This window comes from Patagioenas fasciata, chromosome 3, assembly GCF_037038585.1.
Source record: "Patagioenas fasciata isolate bPatFas1 chromosome 3, bPatFas1.hap1, whole genome shotgun sequence".
NCBI lineage: Eukaryota > Metazoa > Chordata > Aves > Columbiformes > Columbidae > Patagioenas > Patagioenas fasciata.
This window is the reverse complement of record NC_092522.1, coordinates 98,533,199-98,547,957: the sequence shown is the minus strand read 5'-3', so window position 1 is coordinate 98,547,957 and position 14,759 is coordinate 98,533,199. Positions and strand designations below refer to the sequence as shown.

The 14,759-nt window shown below is 47.1% G+C and overlaps 1 protein-coding gene across 7 annotated transcripts in view; it reads right to left on the bottom strand.

The window, feature by feature from the left end:
- Nucleotides 1–14,759, bottom strand: part of KHDRBS2 (KH RNA binding domain containing, signal transduction associated 2) — a 372,066-nt gene that overhangs the window by 279,738 nt on the left and 77,569 nt on the right. For all 7 annotated transcript variants that reach the window (XR_010651118.2, XR_011738480.1, XR_011738481.1 and 4 more), the window contains exon 2: nucleotides 4,051–4,178. Coding sequence is in view for 1 of the 7 variants with exons in the window: in XM_065834300.2 (XP_065690372.1) it covers nucleotides 4,051–4,178 (128 nt within the window). In the remaining 6 variants the exon portion in view is untranslated. The remainder of the gene's footprint in view (nucleotides 1–4,050; nucleotides 4,179–14,759) is intronic.

The following is a 14,759-nucleotide window of genomic DNA, read 5'->3' as shown; positions in this document are numbered from 1 at the left end:
AGCAAGCAAGCTTTGAGCCAACTTAAAACATGGTCTCTGACCAAGTGGGGAGATTCACTCTGAGGTGAATCTTTACTTAAACTGAGATTTTGTTTTAAAACTTTATGATTTTATGACTCACTCTAGCAACAGAGCAAATTGTAAATAATTTCATTTAGTATTACATAATTATATATATAATAAATATCCCATCTCTTTTATTTATAGACAAATCTATCCTTATTCAATAATACCTTAGGAAAATTATTAAACACAGTCTATTCTTCAGAAAACATCGTATTGATTTCTGTCCCTCGCTGAAAAAAGGAGAGTTCATTATTTCCATGTGTCATCACCTCCGACTTCACTGGACCTCCCAATCTAAGTAACTTGGAAAATTTCTTCCTTGCCTAACTATTGTTTGGGTTGTTTTGTTTTGTTTGTTTGTTTGTTTGTTTCAGAACGTGCAATTTTGATGTATTTGAAATCTGATAAAACCAGACTTTTTTTTATCTTGAATGTAAAGTGTCATACAGTTAAATAATATAACTCAGCATTTTGGCTATAAGCTTATCTGTTATTTCAAATCCATTAGATTTAGACTAATTTTCCTGTTGATAGATCAGAAGGAAAAGAAATACCCAAAATCAGATTTAACCAAATAAGAATTTAATTTCTAGAAAGAACAATGGGAAAGAAATCATTAAAGCTATATATTTGAAGTGACTGATTTCCTTCATCTTGAACCATGCAATAGTGATTTGAGGAGCTGATGAGGTAGTAACTTGATGGTTTGGGTTTTTTTTCCTAATTCACATGAAGAGAAAATTCTTACCAAAAATCAAAGGATTTCCAGAAAAAACAATCATTACAGTAAGCAAAGGTGTAAGTTACACTTGTTTGAGTGTTTGATCCTAAGCCCCTTCAGTAACTCAGACTCTCCAAGAGCTGGGCATTGCCATGCAAATGACAAACTTGCCCATCAAGCCTCTAAACTGTGGCTTTTGTTTTTCAGCAACAAGATCATTTCAGATGTGTGTTTGCTTCTTTTTTTTTTTTTTTTTAATAACCTACTCTTTTCTCTTAATTGATGTATCTGAAATACAACATTCAAATGGTAAATGGTGAAATCTTTATGAACAAGCTCTATGTATTTTCATGCAAGTTTTAAATTGAGCAGCTACTAAAGCTGAAAAATGAGCAAGTCAGTAACAAATAGTCTTCTGAGTATTTTTTTCAGTCTACCTTAGCTGGAATTCACATATGATGAAAGCAAAAAAAAGGGCTCTGTGGTTAAGCAAAAAGGATCAACAAACACAAGACACTGCATCACCATTTCAGGAGAAATTCTGAGGGCATTAAAAATATCTGTTGCATAGAGGAGTGTGTGTAAATGAGAGGTTGTTTTTATGTGGGCTGCTGAGGTTTAAAATAATAATCTCAGAAAATATCATTGCTGAACTATCAAATAATCTCTGTCTTACAGAGATCAAGAGAGGCTTGTATCTCTTTGACAGAGTTCGCAACACAAGACAGCTGTTGCTAATCACAGCCTTTGATTTTATTTTCCTGTTGTCTGCACCAGCAATTTCAGAAATCAGACCATAGACACTTGAGTAGAGACAATTTTGTAATACTTATTCTGCAACTTCAAGAGCCATTTAGCAGCTTGTTTAGCCTTTTGTGTTCAGTTAACTTTTACCAAAACCTTGCTGCTTCTGATTCTACAGATGTCAATGGAGGGGCCTGCCCTCACTGAAGCTTAACCTACAGACCACATTAAACCTTTAGGCCAAGGGTTCCCTTGGAGTAATTTGCATTTCTACACGTAGCTAAAATAAGAGCGAATGTCTTCAAAGGACTGATCTCATTCCTATGTAGAGAGTCTGTAAACCATCAACTTTTTTTTTTAACTGGTTGGAATTTTTTTCCAAAATTTTATACTCATGGACACTTTATTCATATTTACAGAACCTTGCTCACTCAGCACTGGCCGAAAAAGCTTATCAGCAAATAATGAATGAATAATTTAAAATAATGCTTTTTCAAATATAAACGTCTCTCAGGTTATATCCTACAGCAATTCTCTTAACTGTATATAAGTACAGGTTTGATCAAATGGTCTTATTACCATATTTTGCTAAATATATAAAACTATTGTTTGTTTTCTTTCTACCCAATTACTACTTTTTTGGTTATTTATAAAGCAATCTCAAGCAACGACTGTGTACTGATTGTGACTATCCTAATGTATATAATTCATCAAGAAAAAAAATTACACTAGACCACAGAAATCAGCGGATTAATACAAATGGCAAATGCAACCCTTGAAAGGCAGTTATTAGATGGTAGCAGAAAACCTGCAGTTCTGGGAATAATTCCATGGCAAGCATGGAATATTGCTAGCAAATCAATTACAGAAACTTTCCAATACTGCGTTTTGCATTACTGAATAAGTATTTCACTTCCACCAAATGGACTTTTTTTGTTTCACTGCTCAAAACCTGTAGAGATGCTTTGTATCTTTTACTACTCATTAATATAACAAGCTCATTAAAGTAAATGAAGCTTAATTTAATAATATTTGGGCACTATATTGGATAGATTATTGCATTTGTCTTTTAAATAGTTTGTCTTTCATTCTACTATCTTCATCAAATAGTATTCTGAATAATGATCACATTGCCATTAGGAAGTAACAGCACTATTACATTCTTATTAAGAACTTCAGGTCACCTATAGAATTTACACAAAATACCACAAATCTAGTCAAAGCACCTCAGGCTATGCAGCAAGGAGGTAACTCACTATAGCACTGTGTGCATTTCTAAGGTCTTTACCATTGGGATGATCACATTATCTCAGTTTTATACTCACTAGTCAGGAGGTAAATGTCAGCTGGAATAATTTAATCTCATTTTTTTACACCTTTCATTTTGCTTGATAGGCTTTTTCCACATTGTAATTTATTGCTCTTACTGAGGAAGGATAGAGCACAAAGCTGTGAGTGTAATCAAGGCCAATATGAACCAAACACCATGTGATAATAAATCAGCAAGAAAAAAATACTCTGGAGATAAATGCAGATGTTTACCATTTCAGTTTGAATACCATTAAAACAACTCTTTAGGTAAACTAAAAAACTGTAAACAACAAGAAAAAAAAAATCAATAGTATCTTTTGTCCTTTTTTAAACTAAAACTTCAGACAACCAGGTAAATTTGGGGCTCTTTTGCAATAAAAAATGTATTTTTAATCACAGTATGTAGCAGTAAAGCAAACAAAACATAATATGAAGAAAGTAGGTGGAAGAAAGACATCTGAATTATATAAACAGGGGCCTAGATTTTCAAAGTCAAAGCTTCCAGTAATCCCGCTATTTTATCTTTTAAAACTTACTACACCAGGGAAAATCTGGCAACTCCTACATGAAGAAGCTGTAGCACAATCACGTTGACTTTTCTGAGTTACTGAAATGTTTCTACTTTAACTGGTCTTTTATTTTCTAAAAATATGGTACATATGAAAAAAGCAACTACTCTGTTTCCCCGAAAATAAGACCTACCCTGAATACAAGCCCTAGCATGTTTTTTTTCTGGATTTTTGAGGACGCTCGAAATATAAGCCCCACTCCAAAAATAAGCCCTAGATACAGTTCATTAAAAAGTCAATTTAAATAATGCCCAGGCAGCTATACATGTAAAAAAGCATCTTCTGGAGCAAAAATTAATATAAGATTCTGTCTTATTTTCAAGGGAACAGGATATAAGAAAACACCTCAAGAGGTTGCCCAAGGACAGCTACAAAATCTACTTGAAGTAAAAATAAATCTCATTCACTTCAATAGCTTTTCTGAAAGGCCCTGAGACAAAGTTTAGAACACATAATAGCTAATAATGGGTAAATTCAAATAGGAGTTTCAATTCTGTTTTTTGTGAGGTTTTTGTTTGTTTTGTTTTGTATTTAAAAATTGCAAAGCCTGCATAGTGAGTGTCAATAAAAATAGTTCAGTGTATGATCTTTTCATCCTTCTAATAAGATTAAAGAACTGTTAGACTATATTTACAGTACCTTTGGATATTGTTTGACAGGGATCAGAACTCTTTCTGACAGCTTTATGTTTTTGTTGCTGATAACATCAAGATATTTCTTTTCTTCATCTTCCTTCTTGCCTTCAGAACCCTGAAATTTTTCAATTTCTGCAAAATATTAAAAGAGAGAGCAATCAGTGACATGATATTCTCATCCTCAGAAAATTTAAACTTACACATTATAATACAGACTGTGCACTGAACACCTCTGCTGTCTGCACTCATGTGACATGTACTGTTATCTTTGAAAAAACCTGGACTGTCACCAGCACTGGAGAGACAGAGGTGACAGTTCACAGGTCATACTCCCAAGATTCCTCCTCAGCTGAAACCGAAGCCAAATGATCTCAGTAGGAGCAGGAACAGATGAGGCTTATGATTATGTCTATCAGTCTTTTGAAGAGGATCACATCATCACAGCTTGATGCTATTTTATAAATGCGACCTGCCAGAATCAAGTCACATTCTACATAAAATGGCTAACTTTCACTAACAGTAGTAGAAAACTGAAGACACTTCTTGATGTTACAGACCTAAATTCAAATATTTCTGAATTATGTAAAGGATCAAATGCCTCTTATAAGCTCCGTTAAAACCTTTCAGAGAACAAACCTAGAAGAACAAAGATGGAGTACACCTTCCCTAATTTAGGATGAAAAAGTTAAACAATTACTAAACACATCTGGAGGACAATTTTCATTTTTCTAAAATACTTTAATATACCTGGAAAAAATGTGGTAAGCTGCATTGAGTGGGAGCAAGAATCCATTAAGCATGAGCTTACCAAGGAAATATTCTGCACTAAAATACTTGGCTCAGACAGGTTTAAAAGATAGAAAGTACTTTTACAATATTTGTAACAAAATTTTACAAAGGTCTGTGTGACAGGGTTGCAGAGTGGAGAAACAAAGGTGAATAAAAGAGGGAAAAGTGTTGCAAGTACAGTCAGTATTGGAATGAGACGAATGAATGAATGAATGAATGAATGAACGAACGAATGAATTTCTCAGAGGCATTGTGAACACCACTAAGCAAGGCAATTCTCAAAGACAAGTGAGGAAAGTTATCTATTTGTACACATAAATTAAACTAGAATCATAGAATCTTTTAGATTTGAAAAGACCCTTAAGATCATAGAGTCCAACGGTAAATCTAACACTGCCAAGTCCACCACCATGTCCCTAAGCACTACCTCAACATGTCTTTTAAACACCTCCAGGGATGGTGACTCAAGCATTTCCCTTGGTAGCCTATTCCAACATCTGAAAACCCTTTCTGTGAAGAAGTTTTTTCTAATATCCAATTTATAACCTGAAGCCATTTTTTCTTGGCCTATCGCTTGTTGCTTGGGAGAAGAGACCAACGCCCACATCGCTACAACCTCATTTCACTTGTAGAGAGCAATAAGGTCTCCCCTCAGCCTCCTTTTCTCCAGAATAAACAGCTCCAGTTCCCTCAGCCACTCCACAAGACTTGTGCTCCAGGCCCCTCACCAGCTTCATTGCCCTTCTCTGAACTCTCTCCAGCACATCAATATCTTTCTGGGAGTGATGGGCCCAGAACTGAATACAGGATTCAAGGCGCAGACTCACCACCACCAGAAACAGGGGGACAATCACTTTCCTGGTCCTGCTGGCCACACTCTTTCTGATGCAAGCCAGGACCCTGTTGGCCTTAAATGACATTAAACTCTTTCTCCTAAGGCAGTGTTGAAGAGGCTTGGAAGACCGTGTGGTCACTAGACAAGACGGAGGAGACCTAAAGCTGGGGAAAAACAGCTCCCCTTCCAAACTCCCACCAGCCCCTCTGATTTCTCCCCTTCCCAGTTTGCATTTGCTTTTTGACTCAGAGCACATGGAAGTTCTGCAATAAAAGTGGTGTCTTTGCTCAAGGGAATGGAAGACTAATTCAGCTGGGCTTTTCAGTCGTTACTACTGTGTGAACAAGAGCGCAGGGCAGAGAGGTTCTGCTGCACGAGAACACTGGCAAGGGCCCCAGGTGCTCAGGCTGCTGCTGCTCAGAGGCCAGGAACCGCTTTCCTGCCTTCTCAATTCTGCCGGCACGTGTCCTCTTCGCAGTGTGAGGTGGCGGTGGAGGAGGATTCGCCGAGTTATGGCAGCTCTTCCCCTGCTGCCAGCACCAGCCAGGAGCCCCAGGCCACGCCACTGGATGCTTCTGAGAACCTAATGTGCCCAATCTGCTGCGACACCATTCACGACCAAGCTTCTGTGAGCTGGTGCGGGCACCTTTTCTGTTTTGCCTGCATTTTGGAGTGGTCCCACAGAAGAGCTGTGTGCCCCATCTGCCCATGGCCTTTCTCCTACATCTACTGTAAAATGGGAGACGATACCTATGTGGTGTACGACGTCGAGCCCAGCACCAGCTCCGCCAGCCATGCTCGAGAAGGGACACCTGGACCCCACTCTGCGGAAAGGAACAGGCATCATTCCCCTGGCCGCCAGCCCCGCAGTGACTGTGGCGGTGGCCATGCCGAGGCCCTAGAGAGGGGCCGAAGCAGGTCCCCGAGGCGGCACGACGATGGCCCCAGCAGGGTTCAGCACACGGGGGCTACGACCTCTCGAGGAGCAGCAGGCAGCTGCAGAGCAGGGCTCAAGATGCTGCTTGTAACACTGCTCGTGATGAGGACCAAGCTCCAAGGCCTGAATGGGATGTCCCAGTCGCCTCCAGGAGGAGTGACCGCCATCAGCGGGGAGGCCGGCTTTCCGTCAGGGAACGGCAGGCAACCAGGAGCCGATTCCAGCACAGGTCCCACAGCCCTTGGTGCCAAACATGGCAGGAGCAGTGTCACGTAGGAACCCCAAAAGTCAATTTTAGGCAGACAACAAGTTCTAAAACAGACTTTATTGTAGCTGGAAAATTGTAACAAATAAAACTACTAGAAACAGGGTTTATAAAATAATTAAGCACTCTGACAACATAAAATACAGGTTTGTGTATCAGCTGAGGAGATTCCTGGGATACAATAACATAAGAATAATGAGGATCCACAATGTGCACTCCAATGTTCACAACAAACAGAACCAGAGGCCTCTCACATCATAGTACCCACAAGAAATAATCTCTCATCTGTGTTAGGTGAGGGTCACACTTGCCTGGGTTAGGCAAGGGATCATTCAAGGATATATCCAATACCACTCACCACAGGAGGAGGTGAGGCACTCTCAGTCCCGAGAAGTCTCCTTAGACAGCGTCCCAGTCTAAGGAGAGGGCTCCAGTTCACAGACCAACTGCTCTGAGCAGACCACTCAAAGGGGATCTTCGGTGGGGACCCCATTTTATAGCCTGTTCAGATGTGGCTGTGGGCAGTACAACATGGTCCAGAAGCTTCTCCGCTTCTCTGGGCACCTCCTTTGTTGAGGACCCTGTCAACTGACCGAGGGTCCCATCTCTCCTGCCCCACCAGCTGGTGGAGGTGAAGTCACCCTGACCTGGGGTAAGGGACAATGTGACTGACAGCATCTTGGTACCACCCTAGGTGTGTACCTGGAACAGGCAGAGTGGGGCACAAAAGGTGCTAAAGAGCAATCAACTGCCGTGTTGAAGGCTCCAGATCTCGGGGGGGGGGTGTGCAACTGCCACATAATCCACCTCATGATCACAGTCATTATCTGACAGGCTACTTTGGAGTGGTGGTACAGTCACCTCTTGCCTCCAAAGTCAAAAGGGGGCATTCTGTTGGTGAGCTTTTATGCCCACTGTGGACCTTCATACCTTAAGTGTAATTTTTTTGTTATACATTATCATTACAATTCAACGTACTAATAAAGAATAGAATGATGTAAATTACAACAATTACAGTTGTTACCAAAAATTGGAGGAGGCAGGTTAACCATCCTGATAAGGAAAAGAAATGCATTGAAAGTTTTTTCACCAGTTAGTCCCCAGTACAACAACAATTGCTCCTGAGTCCTCTGTTATTTTCCTTGTAGTCGTTCTTGTAATGGCATCCAGATGCTTGGGGTATACACCCAGCTTACTGCACATACCTTTTTCCTTCAACAGAATCAAGTGCAATATGACCTGGCTTTGGACAATCCCTCTGTTTTCATGCAGCTGATGATTTATGAAGCCTATGCAATGTCATGCATAGAGTTCATTAGTGTTTCCAGTTGCAGGTTTCGCCTCCTGAATGGCCTGTTGATGTCACCCTGGTGTGACTCTCATTCCAAAGACTGACTCTAACCACCACCCATTCTCAGCTGGAGCTTTTTCCACCCTGTCCTTACGTCCCTTGGTAGGAGCGGCAGGATTGTCCATCTTCCTTGTGTTCTGCAAGAGAACACAACAACAGGTCTCGGTCCCTTGGAACGAGGCTTTTGGAGTTAGAATCTGTCTCGGACTGTCCACTGGACAATAATGTGGTGGGTTTTGCATTTTCACCAAGGGCCTCCCAAGCATATAAGCCTCTAGGTTTTGCTAAACTCATGGGCACAATACCCATGGAAGGTAGTTTCACCATAACATGGCGGCCCACTTGTGTTATTACTGGAGGCTGGTCTTTTCCTTTGTTTGCTATAAAGTCATTGGCTGTTAGTGGCCTCTCAGGACAAGATACCCAGATTTTGGGGCTTTCATTTTGCTGCACTTGGCAGGGGGCATTATGGAGTGCAGGTTGTTTAAACTGCATCAGCCCAGGACCAAACTAAAAGCAGTTTCTAGCCCGCAACTCCAAATTAAAAAAAACCTGTAAACTTAAACATTTCAGCAACCAAGTATCTGCATAGGGCATTGGCAAGAACTCACTTAGCAGGCTGCGGAGGCCTGAGGTCCCAATCTGTGGCTTTTAGTTTTATATCTCATTTTGTTCCCCTCGCAGGTTGCAAAAGGGCTGATGTTCCGTTACTCCTCAGTGTGTGGGAGGCAGTTGCCGGCATTCTGCTTGTGTTCTGGGTTTCCCCTTCAACAATTCCACCAGCTCCCATATATCCTCAGTGGAAAGCTTGTGCAGCAGCACTTGGGGCAGGCCCAAGGCCACAGGTTGCCTCACACCACCGATCCGACTGGCCACGGAAGGGTTCAGATTCCCAGGACGGGGGGCCATCTGAGGAGAGGCTAGCGGCTGGTTTGCTGGACCCTCCTTCTCCTGTCTGTGCCACCACCCAGGTCCACCCATCCCATTTCACAGCTGTAGGTGACTACATCGTGCAGGATTTCAGCCCAGGTTAATACATGTGCAGGTGGATTTCAGGAGGCTTGCTTGTTATGGTCAAAAGCATCCTAAATTCTCTGAGTGACTGGACATCTTTAAAACGTCTGTCAGTCCTCTGAGGAGCACCAGAAGGTGGGGTGGATTTACCAGCGAAGCCATGCAGATTCCTTGCCGCTCTCTCTCAAAAACTGCCGGTATACAAGCAACCTTTTGAACGCCCTCAGCCAGCTCCGACAAGCCTCTTATCCTAATGGTGAAGGGCTCCCAGCATTCCTTGGGATCCACACCACCAGGCCAGTAAGCCACATGAGATGTTATGGGCTGATCATCAACCAAACCATCACTTAAAAATACGCTATGTCCCGAAACTCCACAACTCTCACGTTACTGAAAAATATTCAGTTTCACACCCCTGGCCCATAAATCAAAAACAACAAAGATGTTCAGTTTCTGTTTCGCCCCAGTTCCGTGAGAATTTAGCTTGAAATTCACAGAGCTGGAGACGTGCTACTAGTGTCAGAAATGATACTACTTTACAAATAAACTGCTCCTCCTAAAAACTGCAAAAATGGCAAATCAAACTATAAAGCTCAGGGCTTGTGCCTTGTGGTTGTGGCCCCCAAAAGCATTGTGATGTCCCCAGAGAGTCCATTGTGACCTGCATGACGTCAGGCCTTTGAAGGCCCGGGGCAGCCCAGAAGGGCCAAAGCCTTGGCCTCATCCGCCAGGGAGAGACGTCTTTAGGTGGGCGACCAAAGGAACCCCATCCTGAAGGCTTCCTTCAGAGGGCAGAGAGATTCTGCTGCACGAGGACACTGGCAAGGGCTCCGGGTGCTGGTCCCGACCTGCCGCACCCCCACGCACCCCCACGTGCTGCTGCTGCTCAGAGGCCAGGAACCGCTTTCCTGCCTTCTCAGTTCTGCCGGCACGTGTCCCGTTTGCAGTGCGAGATGGCGTCGGAGGAGGACTCGCCGAGTTATGGCAGCTCTTCCCCTGCTGCCAGCACCAGCCAGGAGCCCCAGGCCACGCCACTGGATGCTTCTGAGAACCTAATGTGCCCAATCTGCCGCGACACCATTCACGACCAAGCTTCCATGAGCTGGTGCGGGCACCTTTTCTGTTATGATTGCATTTTGGAGTGGTCCCGCAGAAGAGCCGCGTGCCCCATCTGCCGGGAGCCTTTCTACTACATCTACCGCAAAGTGGGAGACGATACCTACGTGGTGTACGACGTCGAGCCCAGCACCAGCTCCACCAGCCATGCTCGAGAAGGGACACCTGGGCCCCACTCTGCGGAAAGGAACAGGCATCATTCCCCTGGCCGCCAGCCCCGCAGCGACCGTGGCGGTGGCCATGCTGAGGCCCTAGAGAGGGGCCGAAGCAGGTCCCCGAGGCAGCACGACAATGGCCCCAGCAGGGTTCAGCATGCCCAGGGCTACGACCCCTCAAGCAGCAGCAGGCGGCCACAGAGCAGGGCTCAAGAAGCTGCTCGTAACACTGCTCGTGACGAGGCCCGAGCTCCAAGGCCTGAACGGCAAGTCCCAGTTTCTTCTGGGAGAACAGAACGCCATAGATGGGAAGGCCAAGTTTCCATCAGGGATCGGCAAGGGACCAGGAGCCGATCCCGGCACAGGTCCCGCAGCCCTTGGCGCCAAACGTGGCAGGAGCAGGAAAGGAGGAGGGACCACCATCAGGGGCGAGCTCTAAGCCCTGAGGAGAGAGTCCAAGCTTGTTCCAGGTGGAGCGACCGGCATCAGCGGGAAGGAGGAGTTTCTGTCAGGGAACAGCAGGCGACAAGCAGCCGATCCCGGCACAGGTCTCGCAGCCCTTGGCGCCAAACGTGGCAGGAGCAGGAAAAGAGGAGGGACCACTGTCAGGGGCGAGCTCTAAGCCCTGAAGAGCAAGTCCCAGCTTATCCCACGTGGAGTGACCACCATCAGCGGGAAGAAGGAGCTTCTGTCAGGGAACAGCAGGCGTCAAGGAGCCGATCCCGGCAGATCTCCCGCAGCCCTGAGCGCCTAACACGCTGGGAGCAGCCAAGGAGGAGGGATCTCTATGAGGGGCGAGCTCTAAGCCCCGAATGGCAAGTCCCAGTTTCTTCTGGGAGAACAGAACGCCATAGATGGGAAGGCCAAGTTTCCATCAGGGAACGGCAGGCCACAAGGAGCCAATCCCGGCACAGGTCCCGCAGCCCTTGGCGCCAAACGTGGCAGGAGCAGGAAAGGAGGAGGGACCATGAGGAGGGGCGAGCTCTAAGCCCCGAAGAGCAAGTCCCAGCTTCCTCCAGGCAGAGCGCCCGCTGTCAGCGCGAAGGCCGAGGTTACGCCAGGGATCGGCAGGCGACAACGAGCCGATCCCGGCCCAGGTCCCGCAGCCCTTGGCGCCAAACGTGGTGGGAGCAGGAAAGGAGGAGGGACCATGAGGAGGGGCGAGCTCTAAGCCCCGAAGAGCAAGTCCCAGCTTCCTCCATGCAGAGTGCCCGCTGTCAGCGCGAAGGCCGAGGTTACGCCAGGGATGTGCAGGCGACAAGGAGCCGATCCCGGCACAGGTCCCGCAGCCCTGCCTGGCGCCATACATGGCGGGAGCAAGAAAGGAGGAGGGACCATGAGGAGGGGCGAGCTCTAAGCCCCGAAGAGCAAGTCCCAGCTTCCTCCAGGCAGAGCGCCCGCTGTCAGCGCGAAGGCCGAGGTTACGCCAGGGATGTGCAGGCGACAACGAGCCGATCCCGGCACAGGTCCCGCAGCCCTGCCTGGCGCCATACATGGCGGGAGCAAGAAAGGAGGAGGGACCATGAGGAGGGGCGAGCTCTAAGCCCTGAAGAGCAAGTCCCAGCTTCCTCCAGGCAGAGCTCCCGACGTCAGCGCGAAGGCCGAGGTTACACCAGGGATCGGCAGGCGACAACGAGCCGATCCCGGCACAGGTCCCGCAGCCCTTGGCGCCAAACGTGGCGGGAGCAGGAAAGGAGGAGGGACCATGAGGAGGGGCGAGCTCTAAGCCCCGAAGAGCAAGTCCCAGCTTCCTCCAGGCAGAGCGCCCGCTGTCAGCGCGAAGGCCGAGGTTACGCCAGGGATCGGCCGGCGACAAGGAGCCGATCCCGGCACAGGTCCCGCAGCCCTGCCTGGTGCCATACATGGCGGGAGCAGGAAAGGAGGAGGGACCATGAGGAGGGGCGAGCTCTAAGCCCCGAAGAGCAAGTCCCAGCTTCCTCCAGGCGGAGTACCCGGCGTCAGCGCGAAGGCCGAGGTTACGCCAGGGATCGGCAGGCGACAACGAGCCGATCCCGGCACAGGTCCCGCAGCCCTTGGCGCCAAACGTGGCGGGAGCAGGAAAGGAGGAGGGACCATGAGGAGGGGCGAGCTCTAAGCCCCGAAGAGCAAGTCCCAGCTTCCTCCAGGCAGAGCTCCCGACGTCAGCGCGAAGGCCGAGGTTACACCAGGGATCGGCAGGCGACAACGAGCCGATCCCGGCACAGGTCCCGCAGCCCTTGGCGCCAAACGTGGCGGGAGCAGGAAAGGAGGAGGGACCATGAGGAGGGGCGAGCTCTAAGCCCCGAAGAGCAAGTCCCAGCTTCCTCCAGGCGGAGCACCCGGCGTCAGCGCGAAGGCCGAGGTTACGCCAGGGATCGGCAGGCGACAAGGAGCCGATCCCGGCGGAGGTCCCGCAGCCCTGCCTGGCGCAGGGCTTCGTAGCACACCCTACCAATTAGGGTGCTACCGTATGCCCTGCTACTAGTGCTCAACAGAAACGATACCACTTCACACCTAAACTGCTCCTCCTAACAGCTGCAAAAATGGTAAATCCAACTATAAAGCTCAGGGCCCAGGATCTACTCTCCATTACAGGACACGTCTGAAAATCCAAACGGACTCTTGCAAGGCCTCATAGGTTTACAATGATAAGAGGACAGAAACTCCGGTCCTGCTTTTCTCATACTCTTCTGTGTTACACTTGTCTATAAAATAAAATGCTGTGTTGAACATTTGATGCGAGTGTGCCGTTTCTGCTTTTATTGCATTTCCACAGGATGATCAGCTGAAGATTCGGTCGCTTTTTCTCCTTTCTGCCCTGGCACCAATGACACTAATGGCTTTGTAGAAAACCTCTTTTCCTTCCACATCACCTGTTTTCCCACACTTTACTCCCAATGTCCCCCAAAATCACTTCTCCCCTTACTGATCCGAGCCAGGACCCTGCTGGCCTTAAATGACATTAAACTCTTTCTCCTGAGGCAGTGTTGAAGAGACTTGGAAGTCTATGTGGTCAGTAGGCAAGATGGAGGGGACCTAAAGCTGGGGAAAAAGGGCTCTCCTTCCAAACTCCCACCAGCCCCTCTGATTCTCCCCTTCCCAGTCTTGTGCTTTCTTTTTGACTCAGAGCACAAGGAGGTTCTGCAATAAAAGTGGTGTCTTTGCTCAAGGGAATGGAAAACTACTTTCGCTGGGCTTTTCAGTCGTTACTACTACGTGGACAAGAGTTCGCAGGTTCACCAAGAGTAAGGCTACCTATGGGATTTCAAACGCTTTCACTCCAATGTTTAACTCATTCCCTCCCTCATGACTGTGTTTTGCTTGCTAGTTTTCTGTGCAGTCACTATAAGTATAACGTGACAGAAAATTTTCCCTGAAGGAAAAATAAAAAGTAGAGGTGACGGCCTCATGGATGATAAGACTCCCATGACGTAAACCTGAATCTTTATAAGCAGATAGAAACGTTCACACCTTCCCATGCCATGCGGCCCGCATGTGCTTTCTCCACTCACACGAGTGTCTTTTGAGTCACACAATCACAGAACAGTCAAGGTGGGAAAGGATCTCTGGAGGTCATCTGGTCCAAGCTCCCCTGCTCAAGTAGAGCCACCTAGAGATGCTGGCCCAGGACCACAGACAGAGCCCGGGTCCACAGCCACACAGCTTCTGAGTAGCCCCAAGGAGGGAGACTCCACAACCTCCCTGGGTAACCTGTGCCAGCCTTTGGACACCCTCGCAGTAATACAGGGTTTCCTGATGTTCAGAGGGAAGCTCCTGTGCTTCAGTTTGTGCCCATTGTCACTGACCGCCCCCCCCCAAAAAGAGTCTGGCTCTGTCTTCTTTGCACCCTCTCTTCAGGTATTGAGCTACACTGAGAAAGATCTGCCCCAGAGTCTTCTCTTCTGCAGGCTACATAGCCTGGAGGCAGGTCTCTCAGTCCCTCCTCACACAAGAGATGCCCCAGGTCCTTCGCCGACCTCGGGAACCTTTGCTGTACGCTCTCCAGTATGTCCATCTCTCTCTTGCGTTGGGCAGCCCAGCACAGTAGTAGCATTGTTTCTAAAACAGAACGCAGCACCGGCTATCAACAGTGAAACCTGGTGTGTGAATGCATGTGAAAACTACGGCTATGGGCTTCTGCTCGACAGTGGGGCAGTCTTGTGAGATGAGATGCCTGGATGATTTTTGTTCCCTGAGGCCAGGCCTTGTGCCTTGTGGTTGTGGCCCCCAAAAGCATTGTGATGTCCCCAGAGAGTCCATTGTGACCCGCAT